The following is a 27,916-nucleotide window of genomic DNA, read 5'->3' on the forward strand; positions in this document are numbered from 1 at the left end:
ACACATGGAGAGAATACTTCTGAGAGTAAACTGGTCACAATTTCACATGAAGATTTGCACCATAGAGATTTTAATCCATAACTCACAAGTCAACAAAATAAATAAAATGACCAACAGCATAAGTTTTGAGAACATAGACTTTATTCATTTCATATAAAAATGACACAAAAACTCAATAAAAGTTGAACAGGTGCTTCAGGTAATCTTCACAGGGACAAGAGCCAGCCTGCATCATAAACATGATCTCATGGGGAGCACACACACACACACCGAGGGTCGTCGCACCTCCACATCATCACCTCAATCACTTCACGTCGACTGCTCATGAAGACAAACCTGTACAGTAAACCACCAGCAGAGGCCGGGGTAAGCCTGGGACAAACCGCTGCATCCCTCACTATCCTCTTTCCCTGCTTTCCTCTCCTCCAACATTGCCGACTCCTCCTCACACTCCCCCCTTTTTTCCCCTTTTTTCTCCTTGGTCTAGTTTTCCTTTTTTCACTCTTCTTTCTGACCCTTCATGTCCCTGAGCCCTCCTTCTCTGATTGGTTCCAGACGTACCACTGAGCTCTTCTTGCCGACTCAACATTCCACAGCTGGAGACTGCACACACACACACACCACACACACACACACACACACACACACACGCACACACACTTCAACTTACTCCCTCTCCTCCTCCCTTCCCCCTCTATCTTAGTCCAACTCATGGAGCCGCTGTTTTTTTTTTTTTCACAGCAGCTCAGTGAAACACCAAAAGCCTCAGACTGAAACTGCTCCAAAGCATTCCTCCGAGCAAGAAGACAGAAATGCACTCAGAGGCAAGAGCCGAGGGCAAAAGAGAAATGTTTGAGGAGTCAAAGGAACTCTGAAAAATGTGATCGCCGCGTTGCATAAAGGTAAAAATCTCAGAAAGACGCAGAAAGGAGGGTTTTCCCATGTGGTGAATTCACTTTTAAAACATTCTTTGGCTCTCATATATACAAAGGTGTCATTCACATGAGGGATGTTTTCCTTTGTGGGGCAATGAGAGGTTCAAGTGTTGGCAATCATCCAATAAAAGTTTGAAAGTCTCCAAATGGCTTTGACAGTCGTACATGTATTTAAGTCAAAGCGCTCATTTAAACCTGCATCATAAAAAAAAGAAAGAAAAACAGCGGAAAACAACCTTGTGATAAAACATACAGAGAAGCGAACTATGGTCCGTAAACATGATGAAATCAGACAAATATCAAATTGAAAACCCTTTATCACTGTGCAAACAAAGAGAATTATGTCCTTAAAAGTTGCTGAATCAGCTCCAGATGGTGGCATGAAGCGCCAAAACATACAGAAGTTTGGAATCACGGAGCAGCAGCCGTGACTCAGGGCAATGAATAATAAAGGCAAGTGGATGACTAATATTTGAATTAGCTGAAGTTAAAAAGCAGAAAGTGCCAAAATGTACACAGAGCAATGGAAACTGAAAGTCTGGTCATTCGATGACAACCTTTAGTCCCGCAGTAACAAAAAGACAACATAGTCTATCTAAGTTCCCCACAGAACTTTAGTAATGTGCACAAATCGAGTGTGATGTCCTCAGGCGGTTTGAGGTCACCAACAAAAATGGTCCCTGTCACCTTCCACACATTCACATTTGGACTTCTCCCTCCTCGGCTCATCTGACAGCTGGTGCCGACGTGTCAGATCAGAGAGGAGGAGAGAGGCAAGGCAGGCTCACGAAAAAACCACACACGCATCATCAGTGACAGTTCTCTACAGCTGCACGGATAATGACAAATCAAGGAAAGGACACGAACGCAATGAAACAACGAAAATACACGTCAAGTTCAGGTAAATACTGTCATGGCGGAAAAGGAAAAAAAAAAAAACCTCAAAATGAACAAATGAATTTGGTCCTGAAGAAGACTGTGGCTGCGAGACAAACGGTTTCAGTTAAGAGTCGATCTGTGGCTGTGATTTTTTTTCTTTCGCTTTGTTTTCGATCGAAATGGGAACAAAGAAAGGAAATATACACCGAGCAAAAACTGACTTTGGCACCAAGGAGGACAGCGAGGAGTCATTCTTTAAAACCGATTTTCCAGCTGCGATCAAACTGAACTCCCAGTAGAATCATTTATGGCCTTCATGAATGCTGTGCACATGGAGGGGTCTGATTTTCTTTGTCTGGAGAGGAATTGCTCGAACTGTTAAGTCTTGGCAAAAGAGGATTGATGACGCGGGGGTTCAATAAAAAAAAAAAAAATCAAAATCTGCTGCGCTCTACACAGCCCTTCAGCACTTTAAAAATCTTTTTTTGGTTTTCAAAAGAGGCGACAAAAAAAAGCATAAATGCCACGTTGAAATCAGCCTGTCCAGTTTCAGGTCGGGTCCAGTTCTGGTCGGTGCGGCTCTGCTACTCTGGCTGCTCGTTCAGCTCCATGTCGGACACCAGGATGTTCTTCTCCGTCTGCTCCGCCAGGCTGGAGTTGGTGCGACTGTAGCGGGCGCCCTCATAGGACCCTCGTGACCCGACAACTCGCCGACGGTACAAGTAGATCACGCCGACAATCAGCGCCACCAGCACCAGGCCCGTCACCATGACAACAATCAGAGTGGGCAGATGGTCACCATCCGCTAGAGGAGAGGTAGAAGATGGAGGTCAGGATTAGTTTAAATAATTTGCTTTTCTGATGTACAAGTCACACGCTAATGACATGGCAGAGGTACTCACATGTCAAAGGTGAGGTTTCAACACCTGCAAATGGAAGAGTGAACAGTTAATAACACTTTGGAACTTAAACGCAACTCCATTACTGGCTGATTTCTATGGTTGTTCCAGCGCATCTACACACTTAGAAATATAGATTTTGTTTTTGTGCAGTGGCTGCTTCATTGTTTCATTGTTCATTCATTCTCGCTCCTCACTACAACCAATTTAAGAGGTTGCACTTCAAAGACTTTATGCAGGTTTCAACAAGGTAAATTTGAACTAAGTGAAGAAAAATGTGAGCCCAAAATAAATGAAATGATTCAAATTCAATGAAGATTCGACTGACCATGACTAACAGAACTGTGTGGACACAAATATAAGGGCCCAGACGCACCGAGCTGACAAAGAACTAGTGGCGACGAAGGCTGACTTGGCCAAAAAAAGCTGCACTTGAACGCACCGCAACAACTACGACCAACAGGCAACTAGCTTCGATGCTTCTTTTGAACCTTTCTCTGGTTTAACTGAGCTCTGATTAGCTTAGCTGAACAGCCAATCAAAGTAACTTCTCTCATCACTGCCTCTTTAGCCAAAAAGCCTGGCTGATGCTCACCAACATCAGGGCCCTGATGTGTGTGTACAGAAGAAGTAGATCTCATTGAAGTTGAAATTACCCATGCTAGATGGAAGCAACTTAAACAAAAAAGGATTTGATTTTGATTTGGATTACCTCTGGAAATAGCTAATATTCTGATGAGAGAAGACGCCTACACACCACATTTATTGGTTTTACTGGTTGGTTTGATGTTACAGAACCCTGTTAAATTTAAAATGATTCAATTTGCTCTGATCCGATTTGCTTTGATCTCCAACTCAGCCCCCCTTTGGCTACAGTGTTTCTTGTGTGTGCTTACTGCGAGGCGTCTTGCAGATGACTCCGTGTGTGCGGTTTCTGCAGGAGCCCGGCTTCCACAGGCCGCTGTTGCTCTGGATCCAGAAGCAGGAGTTTGGAGAGAGAACAGAGAAGGCGACGTCACGGGCCTCCCAGTTGGTGTAGGACATCTCCGTGTCCTCGCTCCACACGAGACCTCTACCTGCAGCACGGACGCATACACACACAAACACACTCAGCGGAGCTCCAAACACACTCATCGAGAACTTAAGGAGAGCTAATTTTTCACATCATGTTTTTCGTCTGACATCTCCGTCGTAGAGGTCCTTCCCATTAGCTTAACAAGCATATTTCAGGGCACTTAACTCAAATCATATAATTGCACTGACAGATAATAATGCAGTTATCTTAAAATTAACTTTCCCGGGGTGATTCACCTTGCTTTATGGTATTTATTTGACATGAGAGAACCTAATCAGGCTGCTACTGGCTAATTAATTGTTTCATAATTATTCTACCACAGACACCCTCATCAATCAGATAAAACTTGCTAATTTATAAACTCATCTGCAAGCGGGGTAGGAAATTACGACTAAAAGTAGCCTCGAATTAATAAACTTGTTTTTAAATAACTTTTATAAAGTGTGAAGGTTAACACGTCCACTGCAGTAGAGCTGGAAGAGGCTATTTCAGGTAACATTGCTCGACCTTTCACGCTGATGCCCAGCCAAGCGCCATGTGCCTGTTCTGCATAGCTCTGGATGTGTTCCGATATGAATCCATTCTCTGTCTCGTCCAGGATAGACAGAAGTTCTGCTCCCACTGGAGGAGACAAAAGGAGAGAAATACACAGAGATGAAACAACAGAGAAAAGGGAATCGATCATGTATGGAGATTTAACATCGGTGCAGCCGGCTCAATGGATAACGCTTCTAAATTTAGACATATCGATGCACTTTGTCGATTGTGTTTGCGGCGGAGAAGGTCAGGCGAGTTGCTCTCCAATTCAGTATCATGAGTGGTAGAGCATGAGCAGCACAGCAGGAGTCAGAACGGTGGCGATGTGAGGGGTTTCCCTACCTTTTTTGCAGGACATGCGCGCATCCTGCTGCAGTTTAAGACTTTGCAAGTTGAAGGCGTAACAGTGGTTTCTGAAGGGCACCCACGCCCACGCTCCCAGGGAGTGGGGGCACTGGCCGGGGTAGACCCACTGGTGGCTCACAGGCTCATCTGGCAAGAAGAAAAACAAAGATTTGAATTTAAAGTTAATTCATGCTTCTTTATTCCTGGGAAATGACAAGTTAGGCATCATTCTGGTGATCTGCTGATGGATATTTATTGCTGTTACATTACACACACCACTTATTTGACATATAGCAGCCTCCAGTTTAGCGTCACAAGGTGTTGTAATCCATTGCCCAGTAGTGGACATGTGACCGCATCCACCGATCTGATTGGGCTCCCCGTCTTTCCAGTTTGAATACAAAGCTTCTTCTTCACCCAGCCAGGTGTAGCTCCGTCCCTGAGAACAAAAAAAGAGTAAGTTGCGGTTCACAGCAGCTTCCCTCAGCGTGGAAAAACATTGCTGTGGACTTGTGTGACTCCAGTGATGTTTTATAATAAGATACAAAGTAAGTTTAAAGGCTGACCCCATAGCCGTAGAGACCAATCCAGGCCGGCCGGCGCAGGCTGTTGATTAGCAGCGTGAGGTAACCCTGCTGGTAGGGATCCTTCACTGTGGCCAAGGTCCCATTCAAAGATTCACAGATGTGCAGAGCGCCGGTCCAGTCCAAACGCTTCTCCACGACCCGGTAAGTCACTCCACCGAGCTCCACAGGCTTCGACAGGGAGACGGGAATAAGAGCCGGGGCTGGAGGAAGACCTGAATCTGAAGAAACAGCAAAGACACCCAAGGTTATATAAGTCACCGTACTTCTACCGGTGGTGCAAATATTATTATAACTCAATATCATACCTTGTGGCCTTTGACAGATGAAGCCGTTACTTTCCATCTCACAGGCTCGGGAAGCCCACATGCCGCTGTTCTTCAGTGGGTTCCCATGAATCATCACCACACAATTTCCCTGAGGGTTGACAGTAAAAACCTCAGAGCAGGAACACAACGGGGACAAAAACAAGACATGTGTTCTGGTTAGGTGAGTGTGGTAAGTACCGGCGTCCTGTTGTGGTGTGGTCCGCTGTTGTCGAGGGGCTCTCCAGGACCCCAGTTGGTGTAGCTGAGCAGGCCGGCCTTGGGCCACTGGAAATGACCTTTAGAGTCCGACGTGAGACCCACCCAAAGGTCAACACTGGCATTGTTAAGTAGGGTGGTGACGAAGGCTGTGAGGGGGAGGACCGATTGCATCAGTGTATGTGTGTGGTGAAACTTGTATGAGAGATTTACGAAACAAACAGTGATAAATACGGGGATAAATACACAAATGAATATCTTATTCCTCTCGATTCCTCTGAATTTAAAACAACTGGACTCTTATGTCTTATAAAACACTTCTGCTCAGAATGAAACACTGAATAATCTACATTCATGTAGGGGAGTAGTCCCTGCTTGTTAATTAAAGGCAGTTATATTCTGCTGCCATTACCTTGCTCCAAATGATTGGTCACCACGGCCAGTACGCCTCTCTGCGCTTCGCATTTCAACTTGGCTGCAGACCATGTGACTCGTGGAGCCTGATCAAATACTCTGAAACACTACAGAAACACCAGGTGTAAATGCACACAATGAAGAGAAGGATTGCTTGGATTAGGTTTGGTTGGGCTGAGTGAGGAGAGGAGCAGCTACAGTACAAAGACAACACATATATATGGTATATATGCTTATTCAGTTGCAGCAACATGTTTTAAACAAGTTGAGACAAAAGACTAAGAAAGTTTGGGATTCAAAAACCACTGTTACTCATCAACCGTTAAGCAGGTTAATGAGTAACAGGTGGTATCATGACTCGGACGCCTTTGTGAAACACACGATTGTCTCAACAACATCAAAAATAGTCCTAAGAACATTGCTATACTATACTGCATCATAGGCGCCCTGCATCCTTTATACAGCTTAAAGTAATAACGGCTCTATGCTGAACTCCTGGTGTGTCGTAGCTCTACCTTATGCTGGTAGGAAGACCATCCATCAGGACAACCAGCAGGTGGGTGGGGAGTTGACGGAGTTGGAGGAATGGTGCCTGTGACATTCACTCTCTTACAGATGTAGGGCAGGTCAGAGTGGCACTTCTGATCGGCCCAGTCTGCTATTCAGGAACAAAAACCACAGGCTCATGTGCGTGTGCTGATTGTGATTTAGTCTTGTTGAGGTCTTTCACTCTCACTGTCTTACCTTTAGTGGCAGACATGTAGACGCATCTGCGATCACGGCTCAGTGGGTGTGGCCTCCCAAGGGCCCAGGACACGTAATTGAGCACAGAGTGGTCGGACCAGCGGAAGCGGCCGTCGTATTCGTAGGTGTGGAGCCCCAGCCACCAGTTGTCTCCCTCCACTTTTGACATCTGAAGGTGAAGAGAACAGAGTACTGAAAAGGCATGTCGAGGCCGTAGAGAATATTAATCATCATGCAGAAGCTATTACACAGGTTTGTACTTGTTAAGTACCTCTAAGGATTTTTACCCTGCCTGCTAAAAGACTAGTAATAGATTGCACATTTGGATCAGCTCATAGAAAACAGTGATGAACTTTTTTGATAAATTGAGCAGTGCCTTGGCTAAAGTGTTGGCAAGAAAAGCTTCTTCCTCAGCTGAGTGGACGGAGGCCAGCGAGGAGTCAAACCAGGAGCAAATCCTCTGGGCTTGGTCCCAAGTGGTCCGGTGGTCGAAAAATTTATACTCAGCCTCCTGGAAGCCAATCCACTCAGGAGAACTAGTGCCTGACAGACGAGTGAAGAGAGGAGAAGGAAAGACAGTCATGAAACAGAAAAGGGAAGTGAAATAAGCCCCCGAGGAAGTAATTTCAGTATGCTGGGAGAAGTTCAAAGCTAAGAAAATAAGACTGACCTTCAGAGACTTCTGGTTCCTTCTCAACACTACCTAAAAGAAACACACGCAGACACACACACACACACAAGGGAAAAGTTTATTCATGACATACAAAATGTCAGAGGCCCAAAAGGCAATGAATAAAAAGAGGGAAGAAATCTTGAGACATTCAAGTCAGAGAGTGATGCTGCCACAATGGGAGCTGACAGTGGAAAAAGATTTTCCTAAAGGTGAATAACAAATGTGCAACATGAAAGAGAATACAGAAGGTCCAGTGCTGTTGTACCTCTGGGGATCTTGCAGATCCAGTCTAACTCAGAGTCACAGTGCATGGCCAGCCAGGTCATAGTGCCCAAGTCTGCAGCAGCACATTGTCGGATGTTGTAGTAGTATCGGCCGAAGTTCTGGTATGTAAACTAGGAAGACACAAGAAAAGGGTAAACAGATTGTGTCTTTTTTTTTTACTTAGCAACTCTTTAGTTTGGTTGTATCTTGACTTTACTCACAGCGAGCCCATCGCTCCATTTCCAGCTGCCGTTGTCCATGGGGTTTCTGCGGTTCAGTCCGATCCAAAACCAGTGCTGCTCATGGTCCTCTGACTCCCTGTGGGCCACATCGTCGTCACCATCACCGTTATCATCATATTACATCACATGCAACTTGGTCAGAGGTGCACACCCACCCAAAGGCCTCGTGGAGGACCTGCAGAACGAACTGCTCCTCCTCAGGGCTGCCGATACTCAGCAGGTTGGCTCCGTGTCTGTGGCAGTACAGGTGAGCCTGCAGCCAGCTCAGCTTCTGCTCCAGCTGGGAGGAGTGAAACACCTGCAAACATGGGATAACGGTCAAATTACAGTTTAATTAAAATGGAATACTGATGTAAAACAAGAAGTCAGCAGCAGTATTACTTCAACTCTTAATGTTAGGACTCCTGCCTACAGCTGGTATATAAAAACTTGTTGACTGATTTGTTTTCACACCACTTTACAACTGAAAGTTGTTACTGGTCATTGGTCAGATTCTCAATGCTGTTTACTTATATTTTATTAAAAAACTAATGATTTGAATTACATTTGTGTTTATTCTACATTATATATCTATATCTATATTATATTAAGGTAAAGTTTGTGCATGGCTGTACAGTTTCAAACCACATTAACCAATAATGCGTTGTAAAGATGTTTTTTGTTATGGTCATAGCTCGTATCAGCAACACAAATTAAAATTCGGTAAAAGTAATAGATCTATACATATGTTAGGTGAATGGGAACTTTTGTACACCTCAGATATGTGTATTCATTCCAGTTGCGACCTACAGCATCAGACCAGATTTGTTTTAGCATTTCGTGCCGCGGGGATTTCACCCATGTCCGTTTGTTGTTTGTTGCTTGTTGGTTGGTTGGTTTGTCAGCAGGATTACACAAAAACTATTCAAGGGATTTTCCCAAAACATGGATAGAGGATGAGTTTCAGCCATTAACTTTTGGTGCAGATCTGGATAAAGGCACAGATCCAAGGACAGGTACAGGACTATTGCAGGATAGGACGTTTTTTTGACATTTTCTTACATTTTTCAGGGAATAATGCATGGATCATGATGAAAAACACATCAGGTGTATTTAGGTAGCTGGTATCTATGAGTGACTACAAAAGGCTGACTGTGATGGAGGTATTTACTCTAATAAGTGCCATTCTAGAGGATAAATTAGTTCAGAGTTCCATATGATTAAACACAAACTCACTGATAATAGGAGAACACAGAATAAATCCTATTTATACCTATCCTCCTAAATCTATGGATATGTAGGTCTCTAATCTAGATGGAATGCAATGTTAACGCAATTATTTTGTGTGGCCTGGACAAGACACTTGAAAAGCACACAGCTACATTAACTTTTACTCTAAAGAAGTCCAGCTTGTGTTTCTAAATCACCTCGATAACACTTGTCAGCCTACTTTGATCATATCCACGTCTACAAGGACATTTAATACACTCAAGAGACCTCAGCATTGAAATGAGAAAAATGTTATTAATTATTCAAATATCAGCCGAGGCCATTTTAGTCCAAGGCAGAGTGAAACTAATTAACGAAAACCCGAAGTGTGACTGAAATTCAAACACTTCAAGGAGAGTACTGATGGTGTGAGGCACTGCTGGGATGAACCTTGTAACAGTAGCGCAGGTTGCTGTTGCTCTTCCAGCCGCTGGGGCAGGAGCCGCTGAGGCTCGGGGTGGGCTGCGGGACCGGCGGCTCAGGGCTCAGAGACGTGTCCTGGTTCTGGCGGCAGATGAATTTCGCCTTGGATGACGCACACTCCCTCACCTCCCACAGACCTGTTGCGAAGCCCGTCGCCATGGAGACGCAGCCGCCGCGGACGCTGACTGAAATAGATAGAGGAAGAGGATGTGATGATGAAACACGTTGAAATAGATGAGTGGAAAATGTGAATAAACATTTATTATAAGGCGGTTGTGAGTGTTGATGCCGCATTAAACTTTTCTCGAATAAAAAAAGTGCGACAATTCCTGTAAACCGCCCGTCTCTGCCTGGGCTCTATCTCTTTATTCCCACCTCTCAGATCATCCTTGCATGTAAGAACTTCAGATTCTTACTAATTCACTTTTAATTCTTATACTGGTGAGCACTGTTTTGTTTTCCTAACATGAACTTCTGCCCACCATTATATGTGATAGCCTTTGTGTTACTGAGAGTAAAATCTTTTTACCCGTCGAGTCTAGTACAGCAGCAGATTGCAGCTCTAGTCAGTGCAAAGTTCAGACAGTTTGCATCTCTGGATCGCTCAGTGACTCTAAAGCCAGAGATCTCGCCCACGCTTGTGTTTTGCGCCTCCAGGTCTGGTTTAGAAATTATGGCCGTGGTGAATCCACAATCCATCATAGCCTTAATTTTACAAGCAGAATTCCGCCCTGTTATGAGGCTGCAATGATGCAAACAACGCTTGAGATTTCATCAGCAAACTGAACTGGACCAATTTTGATACATTAAATTGAAATCAGAACATACGCCTGCTGGCTGGAAGTAACAGCCGCTGATAATCGTCTTAGATAGGCAGATTGTCAGGTCGTCATTGCTGGACGTAGTTCTGAATTTGCATTATGTCCAAAGGAAAAAAAAAACACCTGGGAACGATTCAGTCTCCTTTGAAGATTAAATTCAAAATTGGCTCTGGTAGAGAATAGAGATTTTGTTTAGGCAGCTGAAAATCTCCAGATATACTGTGGATCAGATGGAGAGTTGATGAACCCCCACAGGAAAGTGAACTCAACACAGCAACCGAAATAAAGAGCAGATAAAAGGAAGGCTGTTGGACTGTACTAGCTGATTCTTAGGATGGATATTCGCTCCAGTGCATCAGTCAGAATGTATTTGTCACATTCTTGCACTCTATTAACTCGATTTCGAGGCACAGGAAAGGCACAGGGCTTATCCAGAATGGGGAACTTAGGAAAGAGATGTGAACCCGTGGTTCCGTAAACAGAAAGGAAATTACAGATCTGACAGCACAGCATCAACTCCCCTTACCTTGCCACAAAAAAACACAATGAAAATATAAAATCAGATATAAAAGACTAGAGCTGAAACAGTTACTTAAAAAAAAAGAAAGCAAAGTGAATCTGCAACTATTTTGATAACCGATTATCATTCCAACCATCTTTAAACTGAATCTCCAATAACGCTGCAGTTCCCTCTTCTAAGATATGAGGATATGCTGCTTTTCTTTGTTTCATATCGGGCTAAAATGAACTGAAAATGTCCAAAGAAATATGTACGCCTTTTAGAAGTTACAAGTGGACATTGAAACTAGTTACATGTAAAAGGATAGACCAAAGAATAACAAAGTCCATGTGCACAGAACCTGTTGCAAAATATGCAAATATACATTAAGCCCTGCTAAGAAGTAAAAATAGATTCACCTGCAAAAATAAGCATTTTAGCAATGTAGCATGGAAACTGATTTATTTTGCACAACAATTAGTCTTTAATTATTCAATCTGCTTCATTCAGTTCCATTTTTGACCAGTAAGCTATTATCCGATGTCTGTAAATCATTCACACAGTCATTCAACACAACATACTGTATGTGACGTACCTGGCTGGTCTCGATTCCAGTTGGTGAAGGACACTTCATCCCCGCTGAGCCAGTGGAAGGAGCCGGGGCTGCTCTGGTCATGGAGGCCGATCCAGAAGGAATCACCAGAGCGACCGAACACCAGGCTGTTGGCGAAGGCCTGCTCGAACCTTTGAAAGATACAGGGGGACTTTTTAGAAAATCAGCACTGACGAAACATACTGCGATGACCTTTAAATCACTGTGAGGGAGTATGATGCCGTATGTACCTATTGGTAATGGTAACAAGGGCGGCTCCATTGTTCTCACAAGACTTCCTTGCCTCGTCAAAAGTAAGCAGATCTTCTCCCACCCAGTAACAAGCTGGACTGTGCCACTTCCAGCCCTGAGAGGAAAGAAAGAAGAGTTAAAATGCGAACTATACTTCCAGAAATAACAAAAAGTCCTGAGAATGAGTCATTCCGAAGAGCACAAACATCTCATCTGTGCAGCTCTGCATCACTGAGCATCTGGTTCTGGACGTGCATCAAAATACACATGAAGACAGTCAACAAGTCAGAATCATGACTAAGACTGTCAATGTGTGATTCTTCAATAGCACCTACAACTTGGACAAAAGTGTCTGAAGGCATATCACAACTGGAGCAGTTAAAGGAAAGATGAGTATCAAATAAGACAGAACTAACATGGAGGGGGTAAAATAGATGTTCTAGAACAGATTTACAACAGATGTCAAGTAAACCAGATCTAAATCATATCCTCCTTTGCAGAAGTCATACATGGTGTAATAATTTGAACAGTGAAAGCAGAAACGACTCCACTTATACCAGTGAAGCGTGTCACAAATAGAACAAGTCCGTGGATGCGGACGTGTACGGATGCAGAGCCAACTTGCAGGATGTGAAAAGAGGTGACATTTTGGGGCGAGATTGATAGCGAGGGACAGTTAGTAGACAGCTATGTGTGAATAAGCCCAACCTCCGGCTCTCTTCACAACCACATTTGGCATCGGGACCCGAACCTCAAAGATTATAGCTTGAGAGAGGCCTGATCTGTTGAAACTCATGTCTCCTTTACACTCATTCCTTTCATTCCTTTCCATGTCTTACAGTAACAACACGCATGTATACACAGCTGCTTACTGTGGCTAACACAAAGTTGTGGGAGCGGTGAGAGAGATCCAAAACTGTAAACAGTACACAGTTGAAACTTGTTGTGGAGCTCTGTGAAGCCCAGAGGAGCTTAAGATTCAGGCGATAATTCTTTCCCACTACAAGAGACCCCCTTCACGCTGGCATTTAATGATTTATGGTTTCGGTAAGATGAACTTTCTGATTTTGCTAACTCCAGAATGTGTTCGCTATAATTTGTGCTAACTGTCAAAATAATCACCAAAAATGGACCAAAAGACCTCAGATTTCACTTATTATAGGACCCCCTGCTGACTGATGGGCCCTAAGCAGCTGCTTACGAGTCATCCTGATTATAAAGTCACTATCTTTGGAAGTCTAAAGCAGAAATGCAACACTGGTGTAACAATTGCGTAAGTAAAATGGCACCATTACAGTAATGAGCAATCCATTTGAGTAATGAGCCCAGAGCTGGTTGGGGTATATAGTTTGAGGCTCATGTGGTGTAATGCTGCTGAAGCGATCAGCGGGCTTTCTGTCACTGTTGTTGCACATGTTGCGTGAAGTGAGCTCATCTGCTGAAGACAAACGGCATCACCACAGGGCTTGTGCCATGCCAAATGACCCCCATCACAATACCACCCATGATGCCTCGCTTCCCCAGGGAGAGGAGTGAAGATCCATTACAGCAAATAAATAGTCCATCCACAGAAAAATCTCTGTTGCATGTAACAGCTGAAAAACAGCACGACTCGCGACATCCAGATCGTTTACACCGTAAATCAACGCTTAGCAGAAATATAACGTCGCTGGAGTACAGGAAGATACACAAATGCTCACATTAATATCTCACCATGCTGAGCCGCTATGTCACACATTGCTGAAAAATGTCAAAACTACATACGCGGCAGTGGTCATTTAGGGAGAAGTCAGGTATGAGAGGCTTAGCGTCTCATATGGAGAGAATTATGGACTACGAAATCAAAGACAGATGTATACAGACCCTCCAGATGGGTTTTAATTCACCATCTGGGAACGAGTAGTGGGCATGACACGTACAAACAACATGTCCCAATTTTTGAATGACCTAAAAACTGTATGTACCGCGATTTGATTATTTTGAGTCAACGTAAAAGTAAAGTATGTGTTAAGCCAAGGGCAGAGTGTGTGTGTGTGTCTCGGGTTTAGTATGTCTGGGTTAACTTAACAGAAGTAGTGAGTTAGACTACAGTTCAACCAGTGGAAGGGCGAGGGATGGAAAGGAGCTCTGGGAAAAAGGGTCAAAGGTGAAGGAAAGGCTGAAATATTCAGAATAATAATGCTGCCAGCAAGCCAGCACTGACACACTGCAGAAGAGTCTTTAAGGGAGTAAAACTGAGAGACAACAGCAAAGACAACGAGCAGGAAGTTCCTATCTAGTCCAGAACAGGGGAAAAACTTTCAATAATCCGAAGCATAAACAGTAAATGTCAAGCGGAAAGTGAAACATGTAGCACCGAATGCGGAGAGAGGAAAAAAGCAATACTTGTTTGCAGTCTTGGTGCTGTGGCTTCCCATCAGTCTTTGTTCCCGGTTTCTTACAGATGGAGGGCAGAGTCAGATTACAAGGGCTGTCATCCCAGCGGCCCTCCTGCGCACGCAAGCAAGACACAAACAGAGAGAGAGAGAGAACACAGCTGTTCAGTATATACAGACGGAGGACACTCGCTGACAGTCAGTGTCCGTAACTTTAGGGTGATTAAGGCACCAGACTTCGGGGGTCAGCGCGAGGGCGGAGGGGGTCACTCACAGCTCCCCAGATGGAGACGCAATCCTCTTGAGTGTTGCGGAAGTTGTTGGGTTCAAACGGGTGCCAGTAGGTGAAGATGACGGGCGTGTGGTCGGTCCATTGGAAGTCCATTTGCATATCAGTGTCGTGGAGGCCGATCCACAGCTGGTCAATGTCTGGCAGAAGACACAGACAAACCATTGAGTAAGAAAGACAATTGAAGGGGAACTCCGGTGTGTGCAAATGATTTCATACTAACCAAAATATTTAGTTTTGGCTCAGTAGATTGCTTGAGTTGGCTGCTACTCCGACTATCAGTTATGTCCACTAACAGGCTGACACAGTTTCTCTGAGGGTCTGACAACATTACAGAAATGATTCCTTCAGAGAGAGACCTTTTTGTTAGAGAATAAGATGCTTTTTGTAACCAGAAGCACAAGTCTCATTCAAAAAGAAGTCTTGCTCTGAAATCTTCCGAAAGGGTGAACTGTTGCAGGGAGATGTTAGAAATGACGGTAGAAATGTGAGTTGAGGAGACGAGTTTGAAGTTTACCTAGAGTTATACTTTCAAAAACTCCAGAATCTCGTTGCCCTTTCCTCTGGTTTTCTCCAGGGTCACAATTTCACAGTTTTTTCACACTTTTTACCCTTTCAGTTATAATAACCTCTTTCTGGCACTGTGCAACGTGAAGTCTGCTGCCCTGGAGATAAGAATTCCTGTTTTTTACGTAAACTTTTATAGGAAAGGGACTGTAAAATCTGCCACGTCGATTTTTTCTCTCACTCAGTGGGGGGTCGCACCACGTCCATCCCCATCAAGAGGCTGACAAACATAGGGCAGTGGTGTGAATGAAAGAATAAAATACTTTAACAATTATTCTACGTTGTCCTCTGAGAATTGAATGTAAAACCAAAATTATTTGACATAAAAATTAAGGAAACACAGTCCTTTGTCCTCAAATGTATTGCCTGTAGGACCCCCAGAACCCAACTTTGGTTTCAAACTCCTCTCTGTGAGGTTTCAAGTATGGCAAGCATGCTTTACTGCCAGCCAAAATATTTAGCTTATTTTGACAATCTTGATCAGGCGACAACTGTAACAACTGACCTTGCGAGGTGAGCAAGACTTCTGTTTGAGCGAGACTTGTGTTTCTGGTTAACAAAAAGAGAACTATCTCTGTCAGAATTGTTCCCATAATGTCAGACGCTGCCACAATGACTGGCAAAAATAAGCACTTTTGGAGGACGTTAATTTGACGGTCTGAGTTTCCCCTAAGGATTATGTCGGAGCCATTGTGTCGTGGCGGCCAGCTGAAGCGACTTACTGGACCGTTTCCAAAACTTTTGGAAAGTTTTAATCATCCACATGCAAAAAATATGTAAATGTAGGGCTCAGGTTTTGAAGATACTGGAATGACCCTTTAAGAAACACAGAACGAGGGTTTAAAAAACAGGATTATGGTTCCAACAATGACTTTCATATGAAACTTTTCCATTGGAGCAAGTCCATGACCTAAAAATTTGATTCCTTTTTTTTCATGTGCTGTTTTTCATCTCAGGGTAAGAAAAACTGCTTTCCACTCGATCTGAGCTCGCTCTGGGCATACATTGTAGGAAAACAGCTGAGAGAATGCCACTGAATTGAGTTAATATTTTAATAACTTTTGTAATTATTTTTTTTTCAGATCGCACACGGAAGAAGGGCTTCACTAAAAGGTTGGTGCATTTTTTTCTCCGCTGTGCTTAAAACAGGGACTGAGGAAAAGAGTTTAAAGAGCGTTCAGACAGATTTGAGTGTGTGAACTCTTTGTGAACTTGCTGCGCTTCAACATTAGTTACACGCAGTCCTCTTCTTTCTTTTCGTCCTTTGAAAAAATATCTAAATCCCTGATTTCCCCTGGCTATAATAGAGTATATCTTTCAAAGTGTTTATTATATTTCTTAATGCCAACTACTCCTGGGTACCCCTGACTTGACAGAATGTCATTTAAATTCTGGCTCCCAAAAGAAAAGAAGTTCAGAGGAGAAAGCGGGATACATTAACACATTGATTAATCACCTTTCTTCAAGTTGCGCAAGATGAACTCTAACTCAGGCAGGGTGTGGACGCTGACCAGATTAGCCTCCATCTTCTGACAGGTTTTCTGTGATGTATCCCAGTCAAGCTTCTCTGAAGTCAGCTTGTAGCAGCCAGCCTGAAAGGCCTGCCAGCCCACATCACACTCATATTTCGCATCATCTGCCCACGAGTCTGTAGGAGCAAAAAGATAAAAACCCATCAAATTCTGCACTTTGACACTTTAGCAGGAGTGCAGCTACTGTACTTCACTCTAATGGACTAATCCAAATGCCTATACGCTCACCAGTGGTGAAGGGGTCCAGTGTGGCATTAGGCCTTTTCTTGCAGACATATGGCAGAGCGACAGAACAATCACGGTTCTGCCAACGACCTGATGACTCAGTTCTGATAACAGCGCAGTTCTCCTCCTCAACGTGGTTTGGCTGGTCTGAGGGATGAGAGTAAAGAAAAAGTCAAGGAGCCCTTGCTTAAGACCCTTAACCCTCAAATACTCTAGCGGGCGATGCTGAAAGACTGTGGTTGAACTGAGTGTGTATTTGAACTCCAAAAATGCATTGCTAAAAATGAGCAAGCAGCAAATGAATGTTTAAAAAAAGATCGCAGACACTTTGAGCTTAAAAAAAGTGAGAAAATGTCGAGCTGTATTTACAGTCTAACCTGTCTCCCAGTTGAGATATTTGAGCGGTGACGAGTCGGCCCACTGCCAGCCTCCATGGATGTCCAGGTCATTGAGGCCGATCCACAAAGCAGCGCTGTAACCTGTCAGTAAACCTAAAACAGCAAATGTTATTAGATATGACAAGAGAAACCCCCTTCCCTGTGTTCTCTGTGTACACAATCAAAGAAAACACTCAATAAAGTTATTCCACTTAGGCCTGACAACCTCTCCAGTTATCCCCGGTAACACTGTATTGGATTGATGACAGTATTGTTATGTAAGAAGAGCGCTTGCATTGCCTAATATTGGCAACAGGGTCATGACATCCAGAAAATCAATTCTTCCAGTTAGGAGAGTGAATGTGCTCAGCATATGAATGAGAAATTAAGTTACACAGCCAATTTCGAGGTGCTAACTCCTCCGTGCTTATTTCTATTTTTTAGTGTTTCTGTCGGGAAGAAACAAAGAAAGCCATGTGGAGATAATTAAGTTTATTATTATGATTGCTGCTTTGAGCAGGGGTGCAAAAGTTGAAACTGCATGCGTGCAGGTCAAAAAGTAACACAAACAATCCTAAAATTCTTAACGGTCTTCGACTTTATACTGATTTCTGGTATGCGTTATGGAAAACAAACAAAACCAAACATGTACAGAGAAATTTGATAACATCTGTTATGGAGGCTATTTTGCAAAGATAAAAATACAGGTGTGGCTTGAGATTTTGGCTTGCCCTTTCATGTGCCATGGGCAAAGATCAAGTATTTTGATAATCGATTTTTTCATTTCAGTCATTTTTTTCAAGCAAAAATGTCAAATATTTGGAGGTTCCAGCTTCTTAAACGAAATGATTCGCTGCTTCTCTTCATTATGATGATAGAATATAAAGAGTCTTCGGGTTTTGGACTGCTGGTTGGACAAAATAATCAATATGAAGATGTCGATTTGGGTTTTGAGAATCTGTGATGAACTTTTTTCACAATTTAATCATGAATATCATCGTTAGTAGCAGTCAAAGTGACTACCCATGATAATGATATGCTACGTCATGTATTGGTTAAAAAATACCGCCAGTCTTGGTGATTTCATGCTCTACTGCTGTGTCTCAGAGGTTGTGCACATTGACTTTACCATTGATGTAGGTCTGCTCATGCAGCTTGGTGATGCTTAGCAGGTCTGCCCCCTGCTGCTGGCAACTGATCCGAGCCTCGCTCCATGACAGCGTGGCCTGGAAGTTAAACTGGTAACAGCTGTCTGTCAGCGGGTCGGTATCCCAGAATGTCTCACAGCCACCGCCTGACAGTGAGGGAAGGAGATAAGAAGTCCGTTAGAGCATGAGGAGAGAGGAAAAGTATGGTAAAGCCAACTACTGGAGGAGAGGGAATTGTGGTTCAGTCTCACCAGAATGAGCTGAATGATTTACAGTCCTGAACAAGTAGCGCGAAACTCACTCTTTACGGGACAGAAGCCCCAACGCTCGTCTTTGCCGTAGTCGTAGGTGGTGGAACACCACAGGTGACCGTCCTCACGCCCGATACTTGTGCAGCTGTGGAACCACTGGCCATCGTACAGGAAGGGCAGATAGCAGGGTCGGCCGTGAGAGTTCCCCTGGATTGTGTAGATCTCTGTGGAGTAAAGACAGACTTCAAAATCCCTGCATGTGGCAGGAGAGACAGGCCAACGTTATGGCTGTGAACTGTGCTGAACTGAAAATCCTCATTTGTTTTCTCAGCAACTTGTGCAATCAAACACACGGTCAAAACAGAGGATTTCGTTACAGTCAAATAATGGTCAGCAGAACGAAGCGTAAACAAACAAAAGCTGGCAGGTTATTAGGAAAACTGAGAATCATGAACTTGATGTGAAAACAGAATCAACAGCTAGGAGAGAATAGAAAATAAAAAAAGCCTGAAGCAAAATCTTTACATGAAGTGCCTAAGATAGTTTAACTTCCATATCTGATTTCTGCAGTTTGGCAAAATTGCCGTCCTACATTCCCACAGTGTGGTATGGTAGGAAGAAAAGGACAACACACAGAGAGAGAAGAAGAAAGGCTGGAACTGTAGTGTTACCAAAACAAGCCAGGCCAATGGAAAGTAGGGCAGACATGTTAAACGAGGGAGGAAAGATTTCTGAAGCGCCCTCCCTGACTTCCCTCTCTGCTCCACCACTGGCTGGCTGGCTGCAGTGGAGCTGCTCCTCGGCTGACTAATGTCAGAGGCATTCCTCTCCAGCAGCGAGTTGACTTCACTGAGGAACTTGTGAATATCGGAACTTGAAAATTACAAGGCAATGCACCCGATTCCGTTGCCACAACAAAAGTAAAAGAGATTTAAGAGGGTAGGATAAAGACGAAAGTAAAGGGAGATTTTCTGGTCTTACGTTTATGGCAGACCTTGTTTTAGCTGCAGATGAGCAGAGCCCGTTAGCCGTAAACTGGCATGGATGACTGAGCCTTGCTGTATAGTTTGTCGATGATCAACTGTGACATTTGATATTGGTAAGAAGGGCACTGACAGCGGAAATGAGGCTTAGCTGTGAACTGCCGTGGTTAGATTTAATCTAGACTGAAAACTATATATAAATACACATATACTTGAGGGCAAGGGCGACTCTGAGTGTGTTTACTGGAGTTTACAAACACCAGCAATGTTGTCTTTGGCTTTCTGACTGGCAGGCAGCCACTTGTCCAAGACGATTCCCTTAAAGCAACACTTTTACTATATCCGTTTGATCAGATACAGCTGTGGTATTCACAACAGTAAGTCTATCTGCCGCGCCGAGGCGTCACAACATACAGTGAAGCAGCTGCTCGCTGGTCCGTGTACCTCTGAGGGAACTGAGGATCTACAGTCCACTCATGGGAATGACTCCTCCAGTACATTTTACTTAGACATACGGAATGTTATCTTATTCTATTCTTATTGTTCCCACAATTTTTTAAAAGTTTACCTCACTTGAGGTATCTGGTTTTGTCAGTGCTACCAGATTGTACATTTTTGTCAGATATTACAGTTCCTTATTTTTTTTGTTCCAGTTTCCAAAAATAATGATCCAAATAAGTAATTTGCAGCCTTATAAGCCAAACATTTTTGTGTAATGTGTGCCTATTCATAGACTGTTACCTGAAAATCTACATGTCTTAATATGTTTATATTAAGATCACCTGAACAGGATCATTCACTGTAAAATCTGCCAAAGTGACTTGATCACACCAAAGAACCTGATTACCTCAAAATTATTATATGTATAATTATATAATATGTATTTACATAATTAGTATTTTTGTAAATTATATAACGAAATGAGCAATATAATACTGTATGTCTAATATTATCTTTAAAAAAGAAGGTGTTTTAAAAGTCCAGTGTGTAGGATTTAGTGGGCAGATTTAGGGACAGAAATGGAATATGATATTAATGATTATGTTTTCTTCCATATCAGAGGGGACATGTCCTCTTCCACAGAGTCCGCCGTGTTGCACATGTTTCTACAGTGGCCGACGAAGGACAAACTAAACACTGGCTCTAAAGAGAGCCTTAGCGACCATCGCAGGGGAGGGTGAGATAAGGGTGGTTTGGCTGGTTGCAATCTGAGCCCACACTGCTGAATGCTACTAAACCCTGGACCATTAAAAGGAACCTGGATTTAGTCAAACTTTACATAAGAAATATTTTGAGTCAAACGCAGGTAAATACTGGCCACCACCCTGTAGAATCATTTCTGTGTGTCTTAACTTGTTACATTAAACTCATGCTTACCACGATATGTTTTCGAGCACACGTCCTGTGAATCACTGCGCAGTGTCCATTTGAACCCTGAAGGAGTCGAGGACGAGGACGAGGTGGAGTTCCAGAATGAGGGTGAGGGAAGGTAGGTGTTGAGGTTGTCCAGCACCTGGGCACAGTTCCAGGTCCACCGTACTCTGGGGGGCTCGCGGTCACAGGTGTACACACCCAGAGGAGACCTGTCCCCTCGGGAGCTGACGTTGCCAGTGGTCAGGCCCAGGCACAGTGAGGAGCCCAGGTTGAACAGGCGAGCCCGGGTCACCCACTTCCAGCGCTGGTTGGGTTCCTCACAGGAGGTTGACAGGACGAGGGAGTGATCCCGCACCCCCAGGCACCCCTGGGCGCCCTCATGGAAGAAAGCAAACTCATCAGAGTCCAGTGGCACTGTGCAGAGAGAGGGAAACAATGGCATCAGTCAATAATGCTGATGAAAACAGGACTCCATGTAAGCAGCTAATGTGGCAAGAGAACAGGTCAGGGGCTGGATCAATATCTCCATTAATGGATGCAGAGCCGAGTTAGAACTAGTTCAAGTTCTGCAAAAACACACTTCAGTGTTATTAATCCTCTAAATATCCTGTTATAACGAGAAAATCCTGTGTACGCATTATATGACAGAGCTCTCAGCGGGACGTAATTGCAGAAAAGTCATGCCATAAACTGTGAAAAGTGGTTGCACATGTTTTCATGCAATGTGAGCAATCGCAGTTAAAGTACTTCAACGTGCGCCAGGTCTCAGTCACCCAATTCCCAAAGATTGACCTGGAATTACCTCTAGCCATGTTCACTACATTTTGTGGCGACTGTTCATGCTTTGCGTTGAGTTTGACCATGAAGAGAGCTCCAGTGGTGGTTTGTGGGGATTGAGTTATTAGGATCTTTATCATGAGACTGTGTAGGGTGACTCTTATATGTTTGACTCAAATAACTGAATGTTCCCACAGGCCTGAATTTGATAAATTTCATAAACTGAGTGAAATGGCTGGCTGTTTTCAGTCTGCAGATTTCTCACTGCCATACACTGACGCCTTTATTGGCATTACCTCAGTATGATTCTCTGAGGAGCTATAGCTGCCTGCAAGGTGTTACCCACAAGGCTTTGCAGTATTCTCACATACACTTATACCGTACAACGTTGTCATAGATGTTAACAAAGAAAGGATTTAGTGGAAAAAAAGTGTTGAAGTTAACACATTCAGAGCGGTGGCTCTGAGCCAGCCACAGTGACGGGAATTTCAGGGACAAAACCAGCAACCTCTCTCAAAAAAATATGTGGTTTTTCCTCCGGTCTTTTTTTTCTTTTCTATTTTTTTATTGGAGGATTTAGATTGGCAACCGGGACTGTGAATGTAATGCCGTGTGGTTGTGAGTCTGTGTGAAGGTGGGAGAAGAAAAAGACAAAGACGAAGTCAGGAGTGTAGGAGTGAGTCTAAATCAAGACGCTGTTAAAAATGACTTCAAAAAATATCCCCCAAAACACACATAAATCCCCGTCTTTCTTTCAGAAGTAAGATTCAGAGGAGCAAAAAGTGAGACCCACAGCATTCCTACTCGGCGGGCTCCTGTGAGAGGCCAGGAAGTGGGGTAGGTGGGAAAAAGATCACTGGGCATTTGGTTGAAAAACACAACTCTCCTACGTGGATACTTCAGGCTGCTCAGTCTGAGGCAATCCCTCGTTTCCTACCTCACAGCTAAAACACTTCAGACCTCCTCTGCTGCTTTTATAGACACAAAGACAATAGAGTCTCATCAGGAGCTCCATAAAATTCCCTGTAATCTGGAGAAGATGACCGACACGCCCCTTTCCTTGCACTCAGGCTTGTGGCTGAGTTTCTCAGAAGCTGTTTTAGCTCATTCGGTCGGTAGCAAACATGGTGACAGTGCAGTGGCAGCATGAGTTTATATATACTCTGTACAGTGCAATCAGATATAATCACCACCCTGCTCTTTTTATAAAGTCATCAATCTAAGACTAACACCCAGCTGTCAGGCTTGTTTACTCCCAATACATTGTTTTAATCGTGAAAGATTCAAATCAGAGAATGTGTGCTCCCTGACAAGGACACACAAACTCTTAAATCATCTCAGGGAGTTGAATAAGTTTTAACTCATGCATACGCTGCTCCAAATAACACAAAACACCTCAAGTGCCTCTGGAACAAGACTGTCTTTCCACCAGGCTGTTACTCTACTCACTGCTGTTAATGCAACGTAATCCGGAGATGGATCAAATGTAAAAGAAATGCAGGCAAAGACCTGTTTCTGTGGAAAATCCCTTCTGGAGTATCAGTCAAGTCTTAAACTAAAAAGGAAACACTATACCGGCTTCTGCTCAGTAATTTCTTAATGATTTTAATAATCGTTTGGATTGTAATACACCAGAATATAATGAAAAATATCCATCACCATTTCCCAAGGTTGACCTACTTAAATCATCCTGTCCAAAATCCATATTTATTCACTGTTATGATCACAGAAACAAAGAAACTTCATATATATTCACAACTGAGAAGATAGAACGGCTGAATATAATAATCTATTTTTAATTTAAAAAATGACTAAAATGCACATTATGTAATATCTTAAAATCATGAACCCATTACCAAAACAGTTTGATTAATGACTTAATCAATCAATCACCTCATTGTCTCAAGACTAAAAGACACATTAAGCCCCTCAGAATAGCATTTAATCCTCCATGATAGACTTGTCATCGGTTCTCCTTCGTAATTCATCTTTACTCTGCAATTACAGTGTGACGTCTCCCACAACAGACAATAAAATGTCGATACACTGTAATCTTAGCTGAGCGTTTAGTCACACTGCTCACTGCAAAGTTAAAACCTCAAAGATATTTGAGTAGCTGGACTTACACAACGCTGACTTGTTAACGAGGACAGTCATATGGGACAATAAATCAGTCTGATGCAACTTTGTCATTTTCAAAAAGGGAATTAAAGCCTTTTTTTTTTTTTAAATAGCCCACAGAGTCGGCTCCAACGCTGCCTGCGGGAAGACGTTCAGATCAGAACCAGCCCAGTAAATGCACATCAGCGTGTGTGTTGAATTCACTTCAGCATGTGAATGTAAGCTCACAATGACAATGTGAGACATCACTGGCAAAAAAAAAAAAAAAAAAAGGCTTTTGAAGCAGCAGCAGACAACCTGAAGCCGAAGTTACAGACAGCAAGAAGCAAATTCAAAAAGAAGTTTTTAATTCCAGTCTGGAGGGGACACAACTGGATGTTTGATGTGAGAAAAAAAACTCCAGGGCAATCAGAGGGAGCGCAGAATTCCAGATTAACTTTAAGCCATTGAGCCCTGTGAACGCTAAGCCACAACAGCTCTCCTGCTGTGATCTCATCCTCCTCTTTGCCCTGTCACCCCTTTTTTCAATGCCAAAGACAGTTTCCTGCGAAAGAGGAAGGCTGAAATCCACAGCCAAGAACAGCCGGCAACACTCGCCAAGAGAGGCAGATATTCCCAGAACTTCCACCTCCTCAGTACAGTCATGTGTTGGACCAGGTTTGTGGACGACACTTTAAAGCGTGGGTAACTAATCAATAGCAAGTCTTGGCTTGAAACACTGAGTTCAGCAAACTTGTTGATCTCACACTCTCTGCTGAATCGTGCGTGACTCACGGATGCTGCCGTATAATTATAACGAACTGGACCTTTGTTTTGCTCATTCATCTATTTTATAAATCAAATCCGATGATCTCGACTGAGGTTTGTGCAAAATACTGTTCCCGTAACCTCCCCTTATTTTGACAGATGTCCGAGATTACAAAAACAGGCCTCCTGTGTGATAAAATGGCTAGCAACAAATAGACAGGAAATTCCAGCCTGCTGTGTTTGTTTCTTTGGTGTTTTATGGTGGTCTGGCCTCTGAAGCAACCAAAACCCTGGATAGGTTTTTACCTCATCTGACAAGCATGGGAGCGGAGAGAGAAGGGGGCCATCAGCAGAGGAGGCGTATTTGCACTTTGCAGCCACACTAAGACAAAGAGCTGACAGGAAGCTTTGTGAAAGTATCACATTTAGAAACCAAAGTGAGAATAAGTGCAGTGTTGATGCTTCCCAGCAATCTCCACACTCATAAACAGTATGTAACAGCTTATCTCTGGGTAGGTTTAGCTGTGAAATCACAGTTATTGTAAGAGATATATACCGCCGTGTAACGGAGGACGATGCTTCAATTAATCTTGACGGGGATTTTGTGTGAGATCGTGAACAATGTTGCTCGCTTGGCACAAGAGCTACAGCTGTCTTCATAAATAATAATAATGAATAGGAAACTTATTTTGAAATTGCACCATGTTAGTGGGAACTTTCAGGCCAAAATAAACTGTTCTGCCAGTCATAAATCAGGGGAACATATCTTAATATCCTAAAAAATCAGGGACCACAATAAGGTTTAATTTGGCCTGCCAGACGCTGGCAGCAGAGCACACACTAAATGCTACAAGTTGCAGCAATGTTTATGCTTTTTTAAACGTTTTGTGAAGTAAAAATATGTCGAATCCCTGATAATTCTTCATTTTTGACTGGCGGACTCTTTGCACAGGAAGTCAGTTGATTAAGGGAAGTTGAGGTCCTGGTAACATTTTATATCTTAACAATACAGTGTCCTCCAAGGGAAAAAGGTTGGGCTCCTCTTCTGTAAATCATCTATTGTCATCACTGTCCCACTATACTTTAGCGCATGAATATTTGAACAGGCAGAGCTGTCCCTAATCAATATTTTCAGTGTTAAACTCTCATGTGACATAACAAATCCAACGTGTAAACATTTCATAAAGAAAATCAATAAACGCTTATTTCCCCCTCAGATCCTCTCTGCATCTCATCCATTTGGTCCCAAATAGTGATTGACAAGGGATTTCCAACTTTGGCAACAGGGGAATTTGATGGCAGATGGGGTGCAAGTCATTTCAAAATTAAGAAACTAAGCCTCCTCCAAAAAAAGAGCTCCAGATTATTGACGGTGTGTGTCTAGCAGTATTTTTCCTTGGGATAATAGTGTGAAGAGTGGAAGTGTAAACCCACATAATCCCAGTATTTTAACACAGCTTGATCAAACAAGAAATAAACTTTTAAAAAAGCAATATAATGTCCTGATCCTGGCATGATGATAGTGCCGACGGCTGCAACTAACGATAACTTTCATTACTGATTCATGGATTAGTCATTTAACCAATAAAATGCCGAAAACTTTGAGAAATGCACTTCTAAAGCTCAAAGTGACGTCTTCAAAATGCTTCTTCAGTTTGACAAACAATCCAAAACCCAAAGACTCTTCAAATACTATCATAAATATAAAAGAAAAGCAGGTAATCCTGAAATTTAAGAAGCTGAAACCTGGAAACGTTTTCGCTTTCTGCTTGAAAAATGACTGAAATGATTAATCGTAGCAGTTGGCAACTTATTTTCTTTGAATCGCCAAAGAATTGCAGCTCCACGTGTGACTCAAACCGCTTCTTGTAACATGAAACTAATTAAATGAAAATGATCAGGGGATGTGTTGCAATTCATGATGGTAGCAGCCATAATTAATAACTTGATAGTGACAATATTCTACTCTATATAACTAAGAAAGATGTGCCAAAAAAAGAGATCTTGTTGCTGTTGCAGGCCACTTTCGGTCACTTTGCTATAAAAAGAAGTCACTGACAGTGGGCCTGGAGTCAAATTAGCAAACTCAGATTTACTAATTTCCAAGAAAAAACATAGATATTCTACTGTTATAAATATATTCAATCTTCACCGGCGGACGAGGTGGGTTTGCCCTCCATAGCATCCCATAAAGGTCTGGTGTCTGCTCAGGACTGGGCTGAACGTGTTAATTGCAGGCTGTAACAGGATGTAAAGGTCACATCTGCCCGCAGGGAGCCAAACGAAGCGTCGCTGCGCGTCGGTGTTACAGTGTAGACTGTCCGGAACCCAAATACAACAACAAAACACCGAAAAAAGTGCGTTCCTTTGCAGCTTAACATAAACTTAAATCATACATTTAAAAAATCACAATAGAGACACTAAGCCAGCAGCCCCTTCCCTCCCTCCCTCCCTCATTCTCCTCCCCCCTGGTTTTTTCCTCCACATCTGGTTCCACTCACCGCTCGGACTTTTGGTTCGTGGCATAACCGAGCCACCAAATTCACAGTACGCAGAAAATATCCCTCACGATCTGCTTTTCTCATGCAATTTTTTCTCACTGGAGGCGGTTATCACAACAAAAGCATGCACACTCCGCGAAATGTCCGCCCGCTTTCTCGACTTTTTTTTTCTTTACGTGAATGACATGAAGCCAAAGTTGAGATTTTTTTTTTTCTTTTCTTGATGCTCACCCGCTCCGCCGCTCCTCAGTTCCAGACTGAAGACGAGGAATAAATATAAAGTGCATTTGTAAAACAGAAGTTGCCCATTTGTCCATGCTCTCCTTGATTCCTTGTGTCGGTGACGGTCGTTATTTCCCTGCATGCTCACAACTACAAAACACTAACACACTCTCTCTCACACTCACACACACACAGACACGCTGCAAAAAAATAAAAGGAGAGGAAGGAGAAAAAAAAAAAAAAAAAGAAGTGAACCCCGAGCAGAAAACAGCCCCAGCGCTTTTACTCTGAGGACGGCTGATGCAGATTTGGTGAGTTTGACCGCTAGAGCTCCGTCTGCCTCTCAGTCAGATGAGACTCAAATGAATGGAGCAACGTCAACAATGTGTGTGCGTGCGTGCGTGCGCGTGTGTGTGTTTGTATGGTTTCCAACATGAGGTCCGGGGACCTCCAGGCGCCTGTTGGAGGGGTCCCAAC

General features: G+C 43.2%; 1 protein-coding gene across 3 annotated transcripts; it reads right to left on the reverse strand.

The window, feature by feature from the left end:
• Positions 1-119: 119 nt before the first annotated feature.
• mrc2 (mannose receptor, C-type 2) lies at positions 120-27,780 on the reverse strand. 3 transcript variants are annotated; one of them, XM_030408601.1, is made up of 29 exons: positions 27,449-27,780; positions 21,075-21,485; positions 18,765-18,938; positions 18,445-18,609; positions 17,316-17,429; positions 16,942-17,085; positions 16,638-16,829; positions 14,600-14,754; positions 14,336-14,440; positions 11,950-12,065; positions 11,702-11,850; positions 9,754-9,971; positions 8,271-8,413; positions 8,095-8,191; positions 7,875-8,004; positions 7,607-7,639; positions 7,313-7,479; positions 6,937-7,105; positions 6,708-6,847; positions 6,191-6,299; positions 5,761-5,927; positions 5,563-5,671; positions 5,237-5,475; positions 4,947-5,109; positions 4,668-4,817; positions 4,296-4,409; positions 3,610-3,789; positions 2,717-2,740; positions 120-2,619 (listed from the first exon to the last, which is right to left on the reverse strand). In XM_030408601.1, exons 1-29 carry the CDS (start codon positions 27,579-27,581, stop codon positions 2,399-2,401), a joined length of 4,431 nt encoding a protein of 1,476 aa, XP_030264461.1. In that variant the 5' UTR covers positions 27,582-27,780; the 3' UTR covers positions 120-2,398. The 3 variants fall into 3 exon arrangements, with proteins under 3 accessions (XP_030264461.1, XP_030264460.1, XP_030264463.1); XM_030408600.1 differs by having other exon boundaries at positions 6,708-6,850; XM_030408603.1 differs by lacking the exons at positions 120-2,619; positions 2,717-2,740 and having other exon boundaries at positions 3,658-3,789; positions 4,296-4,411; positions 4,669-4,817; positions 6,708-6,850.
• Between the last annotated feature and the right edge of the window lie 136 nt (positions 27,781-27,916).

This window comes from Sparus aurata, chromosome 23, assembly GCF_900880675.1.
Source record: "Sparus aurata chromosome 23, fSpaAur1.1, whole genome shotgun sequence".
Classification (NCBI taxonomy): domain Eukaryota; kingdom Metazoa; phylum Chordata; class Actinopteri; order Spariformes; family Sparidae; genus Sparus; species Sparus aurata.